The sequence below is a fragment of the Pelmatolapia mariae genome, linkage group LG22, assembly GCF_036321145.2.
Source record: "Pelmatolapia mariae isolate MD_Pm_ZW linkage group LG22, Pm_UMD_F_2, whole genome shotgun sequence".
Classification (NCBI taxonomy): Eukaryota; Metazoa; Chordata; class Actinopteri; order Cichliformes; family Cichlidae; genus Pelmatolapia; species Pelmatolapia mariae.
Genome location: NC_086245.2, coordinates 12,061,794 through 12,082,439, shown reverse-complemented (window position 1 = coordinate 12,082,439; position 20,646 = coordinate 12,061,794). Strand labels below are relative to the sequence as shown.

The 20,646-nt window shown below is 39.2% G+C and overlaps 1 protein-coding gene across 2 annotated transcripts in view; it reads right to left on the bottom strand.

Moving 5' to 3' along the window:
• samd12 (sterile alpha motif domain containing 12) overlaps window positions 1-20,646 on the bottom strand; it is a 126,177-nt gene that overhangs the window by 59,286 nt on the left and 46,245 nt on the right. For both annotated transcript variants that reach the window (XM_065470570.1, XM_065470569.1), the window contains exon 4: window positions 13,170-13,310. In XM_065470570.1, coding sequence (XP_065326642.1) covers window positions 13,170-13,310 — 141 coding nt within the window. The remainder of the gene's footprint in view (window positions 1-13,169; window positions 13,311-20,646) is intronic.

Here is a 20,646-nt window from a genome sequence, read left to right as displayed (position 1 = left end):
AAACGTGTCAACAACTGAAGAACAAATGTCACGAATCCAGTGGACAATAACAGGCACAAGTGCACAAAGTGAAAGAAAGTGAAACTGTCAAGCAGCTATGTATAATTTCTTCAAAGTTGTCCTCATCTTCTCTTTTAAATGAGTCTCTGTTACAGTAAATGAAGCATAAGCAGTGAGCCTGTGTCTACATTCACAGATTAGCACTATGTACTCAGAAAACCACTTTCATAGAGCTCTGTCAGCTGTGTAATTCAAGTTTCTTTTAAGAGTGATGATTTCACAAGCCAGTAATAGCATATTTACTGGCATAGGGCTGTTATTGAAAACTCTGAAATGGTTATAAGCATGAAATTGAATACAGAAGAAGAGTAAAATGAGATTTCTTTTTTTAAGAGGAGAAAGACGATGGCTTAACAGCTTCCAATCTTTGTATTTGGAGTTAATTCGTGGAGATTCAGTGCACTCACTAGAGGGTTTTACACACAACTATCTGAATGGCTAAATGGCATTATAAAGAAAACAACCTAATTAATCATAACAATCTCATTCCCTCTTCCATTGTCTCAGAGTTTGACTTTTTAAGGTGTCAGAAGAGTTAATGTGAAGCCATAACTCACTTTAATTTGCTAGAGAAGGGCAGATATTTTTGTTTTTCATCCAGTCCTCCTCACTTTGCCTCAAACAGGGACAGATCTTTTGATTCTCTCTTAATGCCCAAAGTATGTCAGGGGAAAATATCAAGGATTTATACCTTAGATGAAGACATTTACGTTAACATGAATAGATGGGAGTTGTTCGGCTAATTGAATCTGTACCTGTCACAGTTCTGCTGAACATTTACCATCTTTCCAGTGCTTTTTTCTGTTTTTGTGTAGATCCAACACGAACATTTAATAAACCCTCAAATAAAATGTGACACTTAAAAGGAAAAGCAACCTCTGTTAACACAAAAACATATCTGCCCTCTTGGTTGGTAAATCTGGTGCACTGATAAGTGCTTGCAGCTGGACTAGAAACACCCAACTCTGATTACAAACAGTCCTGCAAAGTCAAATCATTTATTCAGTAGGTCTTTCTCAGAAGAACAAAGTTGGCTACAAGGTCTCACCAGAAGAACACAATGCAAGAAATGCAACAGAAATGCATCAAACATGGTAGAGCCAATGTTATGCAATGGGATTGTTTCCCTGCTTTCATGAGCAAAGTTACTTTTGAGCTGCTGAAAATGGGGAACAACAGTGCATCTCTCAGAAGTGGCTGGACTTCCACAAATCCTCCAACAATGTTGCAATAAGTTCTACAGAAAACATCCAAGAAATTGCACCTCAAAGTTTTCATGACTACAACATCTGAAAAATCCCTTTTAAAAAAAGCATCCATGGAAATAGTTGGTAAACCACAAGAAGATAAACGGCATCAAGTCATCACAACTTTTTGGCAAAATGGTGTACAAACTGATAAGTTGAATATTGAACTCTGTGGTAGACAGATAGCGTAAACTGGGCACAACTAAACAGAAAGAACACAATCGAGGCCAGAGCAATTTATAATTATAATTCAGAGTAAATTAATTTATGCTCACTAGTTCTCAAGTAGCAATGTTTTGCTTTTATGAAACAGTGAAAGATGAATGTTACCAAATTATTTTTAACTTAAGCATATCTAGATTTAAAGTGATTTTCATTCATGTATTACAAAACCCCCCCACAGTTACTATATAGTTTTTTTTCTTGCTGCTGTTACAACCAAATTTCCCCTTGTGGGACAATTAAAGGATTATTCTATTCTATTCTATTCTACATGTTTTTAGGCTCTGAACATAATTTGCTGTTAAGTACACAGCACTGACAAAGCAAGTAATATTACTTTCTTAAAGGTTGCAGTATTACCACATATTTACTTCATTTATAATTTAGTGTGAATTGTTATTTACAGTTTATACCTTGTTTAATTTAAGATTAAATTGAGATTACATAACCAAAAAGGGAGGAAAGCCATATGTAGGCCTTTATGTATTTATCTGCAGTTTATATAACCTGTTGTTAATTGTCAGAAATTATAAATCTGGTCGTGGAAGCATATTTATTCAAACATTGCAAGTTATACATTAAATGTGTGTGACAATAGTGACAGCATTAAATATATCATGAAATTAATTTCAGTGAATATTTGCAGGAAAAATATAACCAGAAATATAAATAGAAAACTTCAGAATTACTATTAAATGCATTCGGCATGACAGTTTTTCTGGGTGTCTTGTTCTTACTATCCTGGTGCATCTGGCATCATTTATTTGGCTTCTGAGGGGGGCAGCTCATAAAAATATGAGACAATCAGTGAAAATTTCCCCTCAAGTTACTGATTTGTGTATATATATATATATATAAACACTAAGGAAAGATTTCATTAGCACATATACTTTTTTTCCTTCTGTTTAGGGGAGCAGCTGTTTCACAAGCATCACAAAAGCACTGCCAGGTCTATCACGACAAAGATAGTGTGTGGGAACAATGAAGCCAACACTACTTTCTCTGGTTTTCATGCCAGCCCCACTGAGGCTCACTGTGGGCAAACAAAAACACGTGAAGCCATTTCAAAATGTTTCTACTGGCCACGAATGTCAGTAGACATCGATAACTGGGTGGGTACTCCAAAATAATATAACTGTTTTTTTAAAACGAGGCTAAAAGTCATTTGTTAGAACTTTCTAATTAACAAAGGTGTTCATTTATTAAATTTCAATTAAACCTCAATCGGGATTTTTTACTTAAGTATTTTTATTCATCTTTTTATGCCTAAAGATGAATACAAACACTTGAGAAAAAAATCCTGATTAAGGTTGTCATAATTCATGCATGAAAGGGTTAAAGTATTTTAAGTATCTTAATTTCACCAACATGTTTCATCTGACAGAAGTTAATATTAACGTTTGGGGGTGGTCCAGCTCGAGTCTTGACTTGATGATGATACAGAATCTGTGAAGGCAGGTGAAGGTTTGGGTGATAATAAAAAGGCATATCGAACTTAAAGGTCTTTGAGCTAAAACATGAATCCTCAAATTACTGGGTGAAGGTGACCAGTAGTTATAGGAAGGGCTTAATCATTGCAATGCCATTTTTTCTATTGATTATTGATGACATAAATAATTTTTATTATATTTTGAAAGATGGCTATGTCATCTCCTGTCCAAACAAAGTTTTTGATTTAATGAATATAATTTTTGAATAGAACTGTATATTGCTTTTCAGGTTACAGTTCAACAGAACCATTATCCTGGTATTGATAACTTTGTGTGTGACATTTGTATGACTGGTATATGTTTTAACTCTTACTGTAATGCATTTCTATTTGCACTATGCTTGAAATTTTGTTTTTGTAAAGAGACTAAAACCAGTGCGTTTTATATATTATTGCAGCTCAGCAAAACGGTGTGTGAAATGTTGAATATATATTAGAAAAAAAAAAATCAGTGTTTGCCCCGTCATCTGCAAACAAACGCTGTCAGAGACTTCTTTAAAATTTTCGGTGACCACCCAGGAACATGGGTTGACTATATTGATGCCGTGATATTTGGGGTTCGAACAAAAAAGAAGCAGATGACCACCAAGTACTCACTTTGGCAGGGAGGCTCGTTAACCATCCAAATTTCCCGAACAGTATATGGTTGTTATTTTTATCTTTCTGTCTGTGACAAACTACTCGACAATCAAACACGATGCATCTCAATAAGAATCCAAGCTTCCTGCAGAACTACTTCAATGCGTGCTATAGCACCACCATAACAACACCAACACAAGGAATGTTTTGATGAATAGAAAAGTTGCCTCCTTGTACATTAAATACAATCATAGACACTGATGTTAGTTTCTATATTCTTTTATCTCAAATATGTTTTGTTATATCCAAATTAGAGATTTCTGATTGAAGACAAAAATGCATGGAAAGTCACAGAATATTGCAAAACCTAAACAGCTGTTGGAACTAGTGAAAGAGCACAGGAAAAGACAAAAATCAGAATAAAAAGGACGACAACTAATGTTGCCTTCAAAGTCAGTGACAAGGTTTAAAGAGCCAACATAAGCAGCCAGCAGAGGAAAGGAGGAAAGCAGGAAGCAAATTATTTAGGACCATATGTTGTAACGGCTATCCAGGACAAAAGCGCCGACCTTCAGGTTTGCACTGGGGTTATAATTTCAAAAGTAAACATCGACCATCTGAAGCTAAGTACAGAACCCACACCAAGAGTGCCACAAACATCTGGGGACTATCATCTTCAGCCATGTCACCTCAACCTGAAGACCCATTACCAGCCACAGCCGGCCCACATTTAGTTCCTACACCACAACCACCATTACCTGATGCTGCTCACAATGTGCAAGCAACACCTGGCACATCAAAAGCTCAACGATAGCTGCTGCAGAAAGAAAAGATCAGAAGATCACGAAGTTCATCGTAATTTAAGATTTTAGGGTTCAAGCAGGCGTGGTCAGTGATTATTGGCAAGAAAGACAAGAATGATCAAAATGTGGATTAATCACAATTGATATCATCATCACAATATTCCACAATATTGTAAATCCATGTTTTACTAGCGTTGTGCACCTTTTCTGAGATACAGACTCTATAAATTTTAAATAAGCTACAGTGTAAACCTTTGGTGTGACCACTTTTAGTACTCGGCACAGTCTGACCTCTTGACCACGTTGTTTATCTAATGTGAAGGACACACTGTACACTATGCTGAGAAATGCAAAATTTCATATGAATCAGAATCACTATATAAAAAATACTATCTGTCTGCCAATTTATATAAAATTCATTAGCTAATTAGTTTGTGTTCAGGTTATAAGGTAGTTATTAACATACCACATTAGATCAGGCCAATGGAGTATGATGTCATTGTGGGAATAGTGAACGAACATCATCACTAGACCTTAGTGGCAAATAACAAATTCATTTTAAATATTCATTTAAATCATTTAACCAAGACAAATGCTTGGCATGTGGATACATGGATTTTTAAGGGAAACATTTCTTTAACATTTGAGGTCATACAGCCACAACAAAACAAGTCTCTGTAACTGGATCCATTAGGAGAAACAAAACAGGACATTCAGAGATGTCTAGAAACAACAAGGCAAGGACAACAGCCCAAATGTTATTCTGTTATCCCTTCTTATATGAATACGTATTATAAAAAATATACTTATGTTATTATTATTTTGTTATTATGAAACAATTTATATAATTCTGGCACCACAAAAGTTTCATTTTTTTATAGTTTTTAAAAAAAATAATTTATTGGTATGGGTATTCCTTATAGCTTTTAAAATACCTGTCCCTGTTTCTCTTAGTGTTTATTTCTACCCTTATGTCTGTGTCTGATGATTCTTTCACAAAAGACAATACGGCAGAATCTACACTGTTGTTAAGGTGCAGCAGTAATGCATCACACCATTTTAACTTACCTTTGTTACACCAGTGTGTTTTGCTTTTAGCTCCCTCTCTTTGCTTCTGAAGTGTAATATGTAATATATTGACTTCTATATCACAGATGAGGGCTAGATGTGAGAACCACAAAATTGCAGTGAAAAACTACTAACAACAACAGTGCTTTAGATGTTTAAAAAAGAACCTAATTTGATAATTCACACAGAGATCGAGGAGAACTTTTGTAGATTTTAATGGATTGATTTTGATACATTTGAGTTGACACTGGTACCAGACAAAGATTAAATTACCTAATCTTTTAATTAGAGAGAGAGATAAACCTTTATTCGTTCCACACGTGGGAATTCGTTTTGGTCAATTACAATTGGTTTTCAGGGCATTTGTGTGAAGAAAGGCATGCAACCTCTCCAGGTGGACTTGCGACACAGTGAAACATCCCAAACAAGTGGATGCTACATCGTGTAGAGTTCGCTTTAAGTATGTGTCCTAATCCTCATAACCTTCATATATCTATCTATCCAACCATCCATCTGAAAAGATATGAGTATGAAAAATGCTATTTTTCAATTAATATACCATTTACATTTTGAGTAGAAAATATATATATTTTTTAAAAGGGACAGTATCTTTTCTATTGTCAAAAGAAGCCATTAACAAACACAGGCTGCAAACTGCCACCACTCTCCTTCTTAATACACGTATGTAACACATCACCATTCGAATTTCTGACATTCCTAATATTTCCTTTTTAACTACTGCTGAAATTAACTGTAGTAATAAATATATCTTTGGCTGTGTATGGGGTATTTTTTTGTTTCTTCTACAGATGACCATGTCACTACTGTGGATAGAAAGAGCATAACACTGATGACAGCTGTAAACTTAATCAGAAACACTTGTTGTCAAATGATTACAAGACATCCCCGGAAATTCTAGAAATTCCTCTCTGCATTTAACCCATTCAGTCAGTGAAGCAGTGGGCAGCCACCAATCCAGCGCCCAGGGAGCAGTGGGTAGGGATTTTACCTTGCTCAGGGGTACCTCAGGGTAGTCTTTCAGTGGATTTAAACCCTGACCTTCCGATCATAGGACCACCACTCTACCTACTGAGCTATTTCTGCCTGCACTGAGCTATCCCTGCCCACAGTAATATCCCTGCCCGCAAATGGCAGTAATAGAAAAGTCACACAATGTGTGATGTAGCCCCATAGTTCTTGTGGTGAAGAAAGATGGAGAAAACGGCAGCCATTGCATCCTGCATGCTTCCCAGTGACCAAAAAAGAGGTGAGATGGTTCTTGGGCCAGTTTTTACTGCAATTGCAGTTAATTTTACAAATGCATGATACAAACATATACGTTTCAGTGCATAATATAGTCGGATTCTCTGATCACAACCTGATGTAGGTAAACTGTTATTAATAAGCGTTTTAGTGGGTATAAAAGCGCTTAATATCTGGAAGGTAGGTACCCCAATCATGATGTTCTGTTAGTAATACTCCTGTATCTTTTGCCTGATGGGAGAAGACTGAAGGTGACTAGCTTTCCTGGTGGCATAGTATGATGGTATGGAAGGCGGAATGCAACCAATGATCTTGGAGCCTCTATATACTACTTCGTTCAAGCTTTTGTTTGTTGTGACTGGCTGTTCTAGTCAGGATGGAGAAAATAAGGACTCTCTGTAACAGCTTTGTAAAATTGGGTCATACCTTCCCGACTGACCTGTATTTTCTCAGCTACTGGAAGAAGTCTCTGGTGGGCTTTACTCACTGGTGTTTAATTCCCATGATAGACTGGTGTATAGTGGTGCCTAGGAAGTGCTTGAAGAAGGAGACACTCTCAACAACCTGGCCAACATCATTACTAGAATTCCCACTGCTATAAAATTCAGAGGAAGAACATCATTCTTTAAGTTGAAAACTCAAATGAAGTTATGCAGCAGGACAGCAACCTAGCATAAGACTAAATCTACCTTTGAAAGGAGAAAAAAAACGACTTTGGAGTGGCCTAGTCAACGAACACATCTGAAATGCACTGAAATTGGCTTGGGACATTAAAACAGGAAATAAGGCATGGTGGAAATTCCACCATAGAGATGTTGGAGACTCGCCTCAGGCCACTTTGTAACAGTGGTTACTGCTAAAGCGTGGCACAACTCCGACCTTTGTCATCAATGCATTGGATAAACAGTTTGGTTCAATTTATATAAAAATTCTTACAAAACTTGCATTACAGGTTATTTTGTGTTAAATCTGACACAGCACAAATGCACATAAAAACAGGACAGGTCAAAATGCTAATTCATGCTAGCTTGGCACCAAGAAGTGTGGACATCCTTGAAAAACAGAAAAGCAACTGGTAAAAGTAATGCTGAAATGATGCTTCATCTAGTTGTGACAATATGGTGTACTGAATCACCTTATGATATTCAGTTTTATTGGTTTTCGGTCATGGATTCACCTTAATGTCCTTCCTATTCCATATCTGACCCATTCATATGTTTAGACACTGAGGAAAAGCTGTCATTTGTTGATTTTATCTTTTATTCATTTCCTCCCTGCTGAAGCTGAAATATTAGCAGCTGTATTTGACAGGTGTTCTCAAACTGACAAAAAAAAAAAAAGAAGCCTTATTTATTTATTCATTCATTCATTCATTTTTGAGGTGATATACTGAGGGCTTCCATACTGTTATACTAGTTTAGTAGTAGTTTTACTTCAGCTAAAGGAGGAAAAGTTCTTTTCTCAGCTCTTTCAGCATGCTCACCCTTCAAGCATCAGAAATGAGGGGACTAAAATTTTCAGCAACACAAATTATTCTTTTGTTTACTCTCCACACAAGTGCTGGAATAATCTTGCCAATGTAAAAGACACGAGGTTGCACAACATTAATCAGATTCCTTCAGCTCCAGTGCTGCTCCACATTTCTCAGTCTGAACATACAGTGCACACCCCTGCTTTGCTTTTTTGCTACCACTGGTATCATGCACCACACCACTTTAGATCAGTGTTATTCTGAACCCTGTTCTTATTCCAAAGCGTCTCTACCAGGTTGTACACTCTAAGGCTGCTATTAAAAGGCTGGATATACCACTGGATATCACTTTCCATTTGGAGGACTTCAGCCCATCTCTGATGACTGTAGGGAATAAGTGGTCGTGAGCTTCCGCTGTCCTCGTGGCAAAGAGAGAAAGGGAGAGACAAAGAGAGGGGAGAAATCTAATTATTTCTCTCCCATGGCCCAGCAAGCCTTAAAGGTTAATCACTGTCCGTTGAGCTAATTCTGTCTGGGTACACTGCAGTAATTACAACACCTGTCTCTCGCTCTGCCTCTCCTGCTTCCTCTAATGCCTTATTCTGTCTGTTTGTCTATCTGTGTGTCTGTCTGTGTCTCTGTCTGTGTCAGTATTTAGACAAGGGCATAACTGTTCTAATTTAGCATCTGTACACCACTACAGTGGACTTCAAATTATGCAATTAAGATATGATTAAACCGCAGATGTGTCAAGTTCAAGACAACACTTCTTACTGCACAACAAAAAAAGCTCAGGCAACAGGACAAACAGCCTCAGGTGTTGACCCGGCTTCCAACCTCTTAATATCTCAGTCGAATGAAGTATATATTTGACAGACATAAACCGATAGAGAGCGGCATGGTGGTTAACACAGTTGCTTCCTGAAGGTCCTGGGTCTGAAACCGCTCCCCAGCTGGGGCCTTTCTCTTTGCATTTTGTCACTGGTTTCTTTCCAGGTACTCCGGGCTTCCTCCTGCAGTCCAAATATATACACGGGGTTAGGTTAAATGGTGAGTCTAAATTGACCGTAGGTGTGAATGTGAGCATGAATTGCCTGTCTCTATGTGTTAGTCCTGTGACAGACTGGCGAACTGTCCGGGCTGTATTCCGCCTCGCATGCTATGACAGCTAGGATAAGCTCCAGCCCAACCGTGGCACTGAATTGAAGTGGATAGAGAGATGTGTTTATATAGGTACAGAAGGAGAGATGTATTCATATCTTGCATCACATCTCTAAGTGAGGAGGGTTTCCTTTTCTCACTCCCTCTCTTTCTCACATTCCTCACTCATTCTTTCTTCTCACCGCCTTTTCTCTCTCATCCTACCTTCTCGTCACCTACTGTCTCCCTCCCTCCCCACTACTCTCAACGCTTCTCTTCCTCCTCCTTTCTTCCTCTTCATTATCTCAACAGCACTCAACCACCGTCTCTTTCTCACCTAATTTCTCTCTGTCACTGGCTCGGCTTCTAACTGTGTACAGCTGTATCTCACTTTAGCAACAGCTGAAGGAACTTCACCCAGGGCCTAGAAATACTGCACCATCTCTTCTCCTTCCATTTTTTCCCCTTTTACTACCAAAAGTATGTCCAGAAGCAACAGCTTAAGAGTACCTCTCACTTCCCACCAAAGTTCAGTGATATAAAGTGCCTTAGATGCACCGCCTATGACTGCTGAATAGAAGTTGAAGCATGACCGGTGTTCTTGATATTACTGTGAATAAAAATTGCTTATACATACTTTAGAAAACTTAAAATTTATGCTTAGTAGACCTTAGAAGACCCTATTCTTATTAATTTCTTATCACACTGCCATACACAAAAAGACATTTTCTACATCCCCTATCATCCTCTACTTCTTCTTTCTGTTTCCAAATTTCCTACAGTTATCAAATTAGTATTTTTGGTCGTTCTGTTTTTTCTCCCTGAGGCCCAGATAGGCTTCTCTAACAGGCTGCTCCCTGCTGAGGCCAGTGGCCTGATGCTGCTGCGGCTGGTGGGCTGTCATTTCCCATATCATCAATACAAAACAGAGAAGAATGAGAGAAAGAGTGAAAAAAAGAAGAAGACTGGGGAAGATGAGACACAAATCGTGACAAAGAAGCTAAGAGTAGCCCTTAGCAAAGTGTCATCACTCAGACAATCTCCTTCCCTTCCACTCTGTCTTTATGTTTTCTACGTGCTAAGGGACCAAAACAGAAGCGGGGGATAGTGCCAGCTTTATCACATTCCAAATGTTTTCCAAGAATTTTGCAAAGTGACAAAGATCCCTAGAATTTGTTTCTTGGCCCCTGAGGCGAAGCTCTGCTTGAGAGTCTGTGCAGATGGGTGCTGATGGAAGCAGTGATGATGAGGAGTGCTGCTGGTAGCTGGTGGAGGGAAGCTAGAATTGCTGAGAAAGAGACGAGGGATGCTGAGAATTCACAGGGTGAGGAGGAGAGAGCGAGAGGGGAGAAGATGGAAAACAACAGCACCTGGCTGGCTGTTATGCCTTCGCCAAGGAAAGAGTGGAGGCGGATGTATGTTTCCAGTGATGTTTATTTGTTTCTCTGTATGTTTGTTTGTCTGCAAGATTAAGTCAAAAGTACCGAGCCGAATTTGATTAAACTTGTTAAAAAGGTGGGGTTAGAGCAACAGACAAACCCAATCATTTTGGATCACTTTAGAATGTATTGAAGAATGTATTGTGGAAAGTCAGATGAGGCTGAAGGACAAACTGCATGTATTATTATTGTGCATGAACATAAATGGAGGAAAATGGTGAGCTTTTTGTAAGGCTGTTTGCCACACTTCTCAATTTCTTCAGTCTGTTTCGTGTAATCCCCAGAGACTGTATATGAAAGAAAGCCATAGCCACCATGAAGAGCCACTGGTCTGAGCTTTGATGCTGCAACATTAGCATTTTTGAAGCCAGATGGAGTGCTAAGTAATCAGCAATTAACTGCACAATGAGCTGTATTATTTGTCATATAACTGCATTCAAATTATGCATTTGTGGATGACATGTACCATTATCCACTTCAAGAGTGCATCAACGAGGTCACAGATTAAACCAGAATGACATGTAAAGGACTGCAAGCCTCACTTGTCTCAATTAAAGTCAGAGTTCATGATTCAAGAATAAGATAGACAATGGGCAAAAATGGCATCCACATGAGAGATCCAAGGAGAAAACAGTCCCATTCTGTGGACTGATGGGACAAAACATGGACTTTTTGTGTGCTGTTACATCTGGTGTAAAACTAATACAAGCAGTTCATATAATGAACATCATAGCAACAGTCAAATATAGCGGTGCTAGTGTGATAGTCTGACACTGTTTTGCTGCTTCTGGACCTGAATGACTAGCTATAATTGATGGAACCATGAAATCTGCTTTCTGCGAGAAAATCCTGAAGGAGAACGTCCGGCCATCAGTTTGTGCCCTAAAGCTCAAGCACACTCGGATTATGCAGAGGAACAATGATCTGAAACAGGTCAGGAAGTCCACCTCTGAATGGCTCCAAAAAGAACAAAAAACAAAAACAAATTGAAACTTTTGGAGTAGCCAAAACAAAATCTAAACTTAAATCCCTCTGAGCTGCTTTGGCATGACCTAAATATGGAGTCGTCATTTTTATACCCGCTGTATTGCTCCTACACTGCATATTTCTAAAGTGTGTTTGTTAACAGTACATTTACTGCTACATGCATTTCGAGTAAGCTAATGCAGGTAAAGTAAGACAAAAACAGTTAAACCTTGGCTGTCAAAGTTATTAGAGAAAGCAATATGTTTAGTAGTTAAAACAGTCTAAGTTTATTTAATACTGCAATGTTACTTCTTAAGAACATATTCTGAATTCAGACAGCTCTACAGTATGCAGATAAACTGTCCACTTACAATTAAAATCATTCCTTTTCCTTTAGTGTTAATAAACTCAACATATTGCCCGCAAAACTGAAGGTATTTTGTTCTTCTGTCAGCACACGAGCATTGATCCTATGTCTGTGCTTGCGTTGGAGTGTAGCAGCACCCACACATATTGCTGAGATGAATGTCTGGCATACAGGTAGACTCTTTATAGCTATTCTGAAATGTTTTGTCAAACAACCTAACAGTGTAACCATATAAGTTATCACAGCCTGACCTGTGTAGGCAGGTAAAGTCGTAAATCTTAAAAGGCAGCGACGTCTGTGCGCATCTCTCTTTAGAGCCGTACATGCTGTAAGCGTAGTTAATATATTTTTTAAGATGTAAAGCATATATAACGTTCCAGAGAAGCTTGCAAAAATCACACCGTCTTAAAGGGTTTTACACGCTGATGTTGCATCTGGCCTTAAAGAGATATATACACTTATCATGCTCCACCAGGTAAATGTGGAGCAGGATAGCTCTAAACTACGCCTTTAACATCAACAAGTCATCATGTTTACCACTCTGAGCTTTCTGTGATCACAGTACACCAAAAGATACCAAAAGAAACAATTTGTGCATGACTCTCTCAGTTGCATAATCATTTATGATTCACCACTTCCTGCAGGCTTTAAAAGATGCAGTGATTGCCATGACTACAGATGGCATGTGCATAAATGCTGCACATTAAATGATTTGAATATTTATCAAAATGTGACATGCTGGGTTTATTGAGAAGAATTTTACATTGCTGACAGGCAGATAAAATATGTGCGCTTAAAACCTAGATGCTGATGAAGATTGACAGCATTATGGTCCACTACATACATACATACACCGTGTGCAAAGGGTTCTGCTTAGAAGACCCAGCCACAGGGAGGCCAGTGAAATCCTAGTGCCAGAACCAAGCCTGGATAAAGGGGGCGGGTGGGGTTGAAAGATTCATGGATGTAGTGAAGGAGGATATGCAGAGGGTTGATGCTAGGGATGGAATGAAATACAGGCAGATGAAGAAGAACATGTTCTGCCTAAAAGTTACCTTGTGTGAGAAGCTGAAGAGTCCGGACTTCCTCCCGGACACGAAGCTGCAGGACCTGCTGCAGGATGTGCTGCCTCTGCGCTTCCTGCATGATGCCCATTCTTTCCAGCTTTCTGTCCGTCAATCTCATCAGAGCCCGCCCTGAACAAAACACGCAAAATGAATATGAAGATTAAAGGTCAGACGCCTGGGTGAAATTTAACATGCACAGCTGGAGACACTCCAAAAAGGGCTACCGATAACGTATTCGTGCCTGTGGAAGAGCAGAGTGTAAACGGCATTCAAGTACAAATTCCTAAAGCTGTTCAAGGGCGCAATATTTTCTTTTATAAAAGCATAAAGAGAAACTGTTTTACGACTCGTTCTTTTTTATGCGACCGTCACTTAGCCTGAAATTTCCAATTAAGCCCAGTGCAACTCACTGCAAAGCAGATTCGTCTCTGCATAAATATCAGTACTGTGTATCCCTTGAGCAAGGATCCCTCACAGCTCTTTCCTTAATTGCAAATCCTTGTATAAAAATCCATAATTTAATCATGCAATCAGTTTGTATGAAGGGGATTTAGGCTGCTGATAAAAAGCCATGCAGAATATGGTGTAATTATTAACGCTTGTTATGAGTGCCTTTGTAACATGTGGGATGGTAAGCAGATAGGATAATAATGCAGAGCAATTACTAGGCATTAAAGTTTGTCCCCAGCAGCTCCCTTTCCTCTTTCGCCCTGATGGCTGTCTGGACAAGAAAATCTGATTGGTTTGAGTGCCAAGAGAGTAGCTCGGTCCTGAAAGCCTGATGGATGCTGGTTTCTCATATTCGTCCCCATCTTCTTCTTTTTGTTCTTGTTTCCTCTGTTCCACAACTATTTGTGGTTTGATCAATCAAATGCGAAGCCTCAATGATAAAGATTTAATATAAAAATGTTTGCTTTTATTCAAATTCAGCCTGCCAGCAAAATAAAAGGCAGACTTTACAATTTCATGTCTCTTGACTTTCTTGGACTATCTGTTGTAGATTGTTTGGGCATGCTACCCCATGCTACCACTTAGCTACCACAGCACAAAAGGGAGTTTGCTTGGAAAGCTAAGCACCCTTAAGTGTTATTGGTAAAATGTTGACTGTGTTAGGTCAATTTTCTTCTGCCTTAACAAAAGAAGCTCTTGACTCAGCCCTACGGCCAGATGGGGGTAAAATGCCTAATATAGTTAAGACGCCTCAACTTAGAGTCGCACTGAAAGACTGTAGACATTACAAAAACACTGGGGAACTAAGTAGAGTCATAAAGACTCAGAAGTAAGAGGAGCATATTAAATGGGAAGATGGAAAGACAAAGATTACTGATATGAAAAAAGAGAGTGGAACCGGACGCTGAGAGTGGAAAGTCAGGAAAGAAGAGTGAGACATACAAACTGACAGAATGAAAAAAAAAAGGATGCGCACATAAAGCATGCTGTTATGAGTCTATAAATATTGACCAGCCATCACCTGGCACCTGATCTTGTAACTCAAGATAGATTGGCATGGCAACAGAGGTTCGCTTTTTCTGTGCTTCTGTAAAGTCTACCTTAAACAACAGCAGAAACAACAAAGAAAACACGGCACACTTTAATAATGCATGCTTAGAATCTTGATATGTTATTATTATCATCTTGATACTGTGAATTTGGAAAATTAAAATAAAACTATAGAGCACTTGTGTCAAACTCCAGTCAACTTTTAAATGTGTCCCTGCTGCAACACACCTGAATAAGATTAGTAGGCCATTAGCAAGACTCTATAGACTGCATGCTAAGGTGGCAACCCCTAAGCCTACTCAAGTAAATGTAAATAAATGTAAGTAAATGCAAGTGTTTGGAAAAATGTACTTCTAAAAGTACTTTTGTTGCACCATGTTCATTCGCTTCGCTTCATTGCAACATGAATCAAATTGCTGAATGCCACCTCAGCTTAAAAGTTTCAGGACAGCAATATTGGCAATACTTAAAAAGTAAGTAGCAGTGAAACTAATAAAAACTAAACTACAATGAAACATTTTTCAAACAATAAAAACTGGAAACACTCTGGAAAAAAATTAATTAAAAAAAACAAACTAAAACTAATAAAGAAAAATAGAAGTATAATAACTATGTTCTCCGCAACTCTAGTACCCACCCGTCATTGTTTATTTGCCCACACATTGTGTGATCACCACAGACAGAAGATTAGGATACTTAAAAGAATCAAGGTAAGCTAAACCTCACATATCTTATTTCAGGTCAATAAGTTTAAGGAAGAACTCTGATGGTGAAAGGAGGGCTTCATTATTATTTTCATTCAACCATATGTTCTTACTTTGTAACGTTCCCTTGTTTTCACCTGTTTGTGTGCCAGCTGAGGCTCTTAGTGTACAATCTGAAGGACAGGCTTACAGTCTTTTCCTCTGTTGCCATTATTATGTGCTGAAACTGCTCTCATTGGACCCTGACATTATTTTGTTTGTAGAAGGCTTGTGACTCATATGGCATAGTAAGTGGACCTTGGCATGATGTTTTTAAATGTCTTTTTCCTCTTCTTTCTCTACAATGTCACCATCGCGAATGAATGATTCACCTGCTGAAGCCAGTCCAACATATAAGCTGAACAGTTACGTGATTGGTTTTGATCTGTTCCACCCAGACTTACAGTTTCCCTGTTTGCTTATGCTAAGGACAGCTTCAACCCTTATTTATTTATCTTTACCTTATTTATCTTTACTCCCAGATTTTTTTTTTATTATTATTATCTGATTGTATTTTTAACAGATTTTTATCATGAGGCATGACAACAGCATGCACTGTATTGTATGCAGATATCCCCCCCTCCCGGTTCTTTGCAGAATTCAGAACTTCTAAACTGATTCTACTTTAAAATCTTTGAATATATAAAGTGTTCCAGTTAGAACCCCTGTACACACTGGTAGCGATTTGTGGTGTGTCACTTTGAAGACGATGGCCTGTCACTTGCATATGTCTATTGCTTCGGTTGCCTAGGTAACTCTCTAATGTATTTACTTTCAAGTCACATGTCAATCAGAGGCATCCTGTCCCCTCGTCTGCAGTCACTTCAGTCTCCCACCTTGAGTTTATCTCTGGACCCCCCATTTGGTTAATTCACCCGTAGTCGCTTTAAGTTGCTCCGTGTCTTTAGCTTTCAACTTTGCTGCAAATCACTTCCAATCTGAACATCTTGTTAAATGGAAAATGTGCAGGATTGAACTCCTTTCATTCTAGAAATGTAAAGTTTAAATTCAACCATAAGCTGCACAGTTGCGATTTGAGTAAAAGTCGAGCTTTTTATAATCTCACAAGTCTAGTGGAATATTGTGAATGCCTGCAACATGACAAGCTCTGCAATTATCATGAACAAGCTGCCAGTTCTCAGCGGTGAATGCCAACGCGCCGCTTCTTCCGGTCAGTGAGGCAGCATTAGCGGGGTGGAACAGCTTCTGTAAGGCATCCAGGCTTTCACTCTGCTTTCCTGCAGTTCTGAGCCATTTGCTTTGACAATCCCACCAAGACTCAGCTGGGAGTTTTTCATACCACAATTAATACACTGTGCACTGTAGCGTGGTCGTGAGGAGAGGAAGAAGGGGAGAAGGAGGAGGTGGACAGAAGAGGAAATTGGTCAAGAGGAAATAAATGAGGTAAGGGAAGGAGAAGATTTAAGAAAGGCTGAACGTAAGGAAGCGAAAGAAAAACAGTGAATCAGCAGTAAAAGGCCCCAGAAATGCAGAGGTGAGAAGAAAAATGAGAAAGGGCCTGGGCTGTGTGGACAGTGGTGCGAACGAAATATTATGTCGGACTGGTGTTCTGCTGCTTGGCAAAGACAGTTATAGCACTATGATATAGCATGGCCTAAGTTCATTTAACAGGCCAACGCATAAAGATCATGGCAAAAAGACAACATGACAGAAAACCATTAAGTCATCATTTACTTAAAACATATAGTTTACACACTCACACTGTGACACTGTCATCCTTTCCTAAAAGCGGAACGTTTGGTCATGAATCTAGTTCTCAACATGTGCATAATGACTGTCCTGTTACTGTAGGCAAGAAAGAAAAATGCTGGCTGTGATCCAGTTGCCACAGCTCGTTCTCTTTCAGAATATTGATTAGACAAGAAATTTCATCCATCTCTGAAAACCGAAAGGGTTTACCCTCTTTCTTTTTTTCACTATCATTCTTTTCCATTCATTCCCCCTTCTCGCTCATTCCATTTAAATGCTACTTCAGAGTTTTTATTTATGAAATTTAGGCAAAGATGACAACCCTTCGACTTTCCAATTTTGGCCGTTGAGGTGTTAAAGCTCTAGTCTATTTTCCTGTCCTCATTAATCAAACAGCAAAAACTGATGAATTGTGGCAAGTCATTGTTGCAGACGCGCCGTTGGTGTTTATCCAGTTAATTCATTTGTAGGCTGTGGCGATAAAGTGGACACATGAACCACCCATCTGGACAAAACTGGGGACATCACACACACCCCTGTTTCAACTATGAGTGTTGGACATTTACCATATTTTTCGGACCATAAGGCGCACCGTGTTATAAGGCGCATTAAGTGAAACAAATCAGTCAGGTAAGTCAAACTTTACTCAACTCATTCTTCTTGCTTCCTCCACTTCCGTACCATTGATTCATTAATGTTGAATTCTATCACAGCTGCTCTATTCCCGTGTTGTTGCAGTATATTAATGACTAACCTCGTATTGTTGATGGATTATTTAAGTTGTTCTCCTGACTGAAATTTGGTCCGTTTACAGCATCCTGCCATGCGATCGCATTTATCCCTAACAGTGTTGCCAACTCCTCAGTAAGGAAAATCACTATTGGCTGTCCTAAAAGTCGCTAGAAGTCGCTAAATGACGTCATGGCCTAATTTGCATAATTGGTCATGCTAATGTAATTGTAACCTACGAGAGAGAAATAACATCGTGGAACAGACATAAAGAAGAGACTTATTTATGACGTCAAAAAGTTGTCATAAATAAGTCTCCAATAACACCAGAAAAAGTCGCCAGATTTGTCGCTAGTCGCTTTTTAGAAAAAAAGTCGCTAAGGGGGTCTGAAAACTCGATAAATATAGCGACAAAGTCGCTGAGTTGACAACACTGGTCCCTAAACATCGGGAACTCTCACGTTAACTTTTATTGAGTGGAAAAAAGTTAGCATTCATCCTCCAGCTTCACTGTTTGTTATGCTAACATAGCTGTGTCGCTGTAACGTAGCACATCATTATATACCAGCTAGTCCAACTTCTGTAACCCTACAAAAGTCACTGCTGTTTAGTTTTCTGTCGTCATTTATGTTGGAAGTGATAGCAGAGCTGTACGTTTTAATTTTTTCAGAAATCTCTCAGTCAGAACATGCTATACCATGTTTAGGTGGAAACTAGCGAGCTAACGCCTGCTAACTTCTAACTCCATTAAAGTTAAAAAATTCTGTTTTCATGGATGCCTGGATGTTAAACTTAATTGTTACACCTGGTAAAGCAGCAACGCTGATCAGTTTAAAGGTGAAAGAATTTAGACAGTTTTGAACTCTCAGTGATGCTGCAGTTTGTTTGACTTTGGGACCTCACTTTGGGTCCGCGAGGCTCCCGACTACAGTAGCCGTAATGCTCCGACAATCCATCAAGCAGTGCGGCTTGGTAGCTTACCAAAGTCGTACCAAAACATTTTTGACAGATTTTTCAGCGCCGTGTACCATATAAAATCAGTTAGAGGTCAATAATCACAACTAGAATTCATACATAAGGTGCACCGGATTATAAGGCACACTGTCCATTTTTGAGAAAATTAAAGGATTTTAATTGCGCCTTATAGTGAGGAAAATACGGTAATCTACTTTAAGTGTCCAATAAGAAAGTCATGGATCTGAAACAGAAATTCAGAAGCTGCTCCACAAATAGCAGTTAAGTTGCAGCGGGAGGGCGATTTAACTGAAAAAGGACAAAGGCCCTTGGCAACTTTGCTTTTATATAGGAATATAACAAAAAAAACAACCAATTGTTACCGACAAGGATTGCAAAGTGTTGGCAATCAGCTGTCTGCAATTAGAAATTTGCCTCATCTGTCTGGGAGTGAATGCAGTGAGTGTGAGACAGACTGCATTTATTTGGAGACAGGCTGTCTCCCATCAGGCAACCTGTGGGCAATGACCTGGTTGCTGTAAATCACCAGGCAACTAGAGGTTGCCATCTTATTTTTACTTTGGTGTAACTAAGCCATTAAACTAGTCGCCTGAGGCCTATAAGGAGAGACCCAACCCACCACCATCCAAAAAAATAAATACAAATATAAACAACCACCCAACTCATTCAGGTCAACCATGTAGTGAATTAAATGTTGAGAGGATTGAGATGATACCCTTGTCACTGAACTATTTTCCACAGAAACAGAGTTTGTTCTACTCTGGTGTTTTTACACACAATTTGAAAATGCATCTATCAGTCGTGTCTGTAGGATGTTAAAAGGAAACATGAGGGTGTATATGTGCTGCTGCACATGTTCTACCTGCAACACAAATGTCTGAATTTCAAGTATTTTACAGCAGGGAGATGAGGTGCTCTATTTTCATTATACTCTGTGTATTTTAACACACAAACCAAATATGGGTACACATGTTGTGCACACATACTTCCTAGAAACACACTGACGTACACACAAACACATTGTCCCTGGGAATTAGATTAATGAGTGGTGGGTGAGCAGCAGTGTTGGGCTGAAGCAGATTAATCTGCAGCTATAGCGTGGCATAGTCAGTGATGAATGGGAGCTTAAAGTGCATCTGTACACACGCACGCACAAACACAAATACATATACAGACAAAGCACTCACACCCAGACACTGATCCTGCAGGAGCCCACTTCATTTTGCAGGTGGAGCTAAAACGCCATACTAATTATGGCTGTGTGTGAGGCAGCCATGTGTAAGGACAGGAGTACAAAGGCAGCAAATTAACAGTCCTCTGCCTCCAATTTCCAAAATGGCACTTTTCAGCCCTGACAATTTTTGGCAGCTGTGCTCAAAGCTTTCGATACGGAGCAGCAATGTAAGACTTTTCCTCAGGTAAGTCTTCCATACCAGTCACTCATCTCAAATCTCCTTCTCAGCTGTGCCCATATGGGTGTCCTCTGGGGATGAATGTCACCGAGCTGCATCTGGAAAACTGCACTCCAAACCCGCACGACACTCTGTCAAGCGCAGAATAACAAGCCATGCAAGTGTTGAACGCTGGATATCCAGTACACTTCTTGCTGCCATATGTGATAGGATGCCCCTCAAGAATAAAACCAAGATAACAGAATTGGATTCAACTAGCGTGCAGTGACAAAACTGTGGAGGCGCTGGGCATATCCTTCACTGGTATTCACTGTGATGTGGCGCAGCTTGAAGTCCTTAAAGTCAATGGCAACTGATTGTCTCAGTCACGCAGCTGCCTGTAGCCCTGGAGCTAAA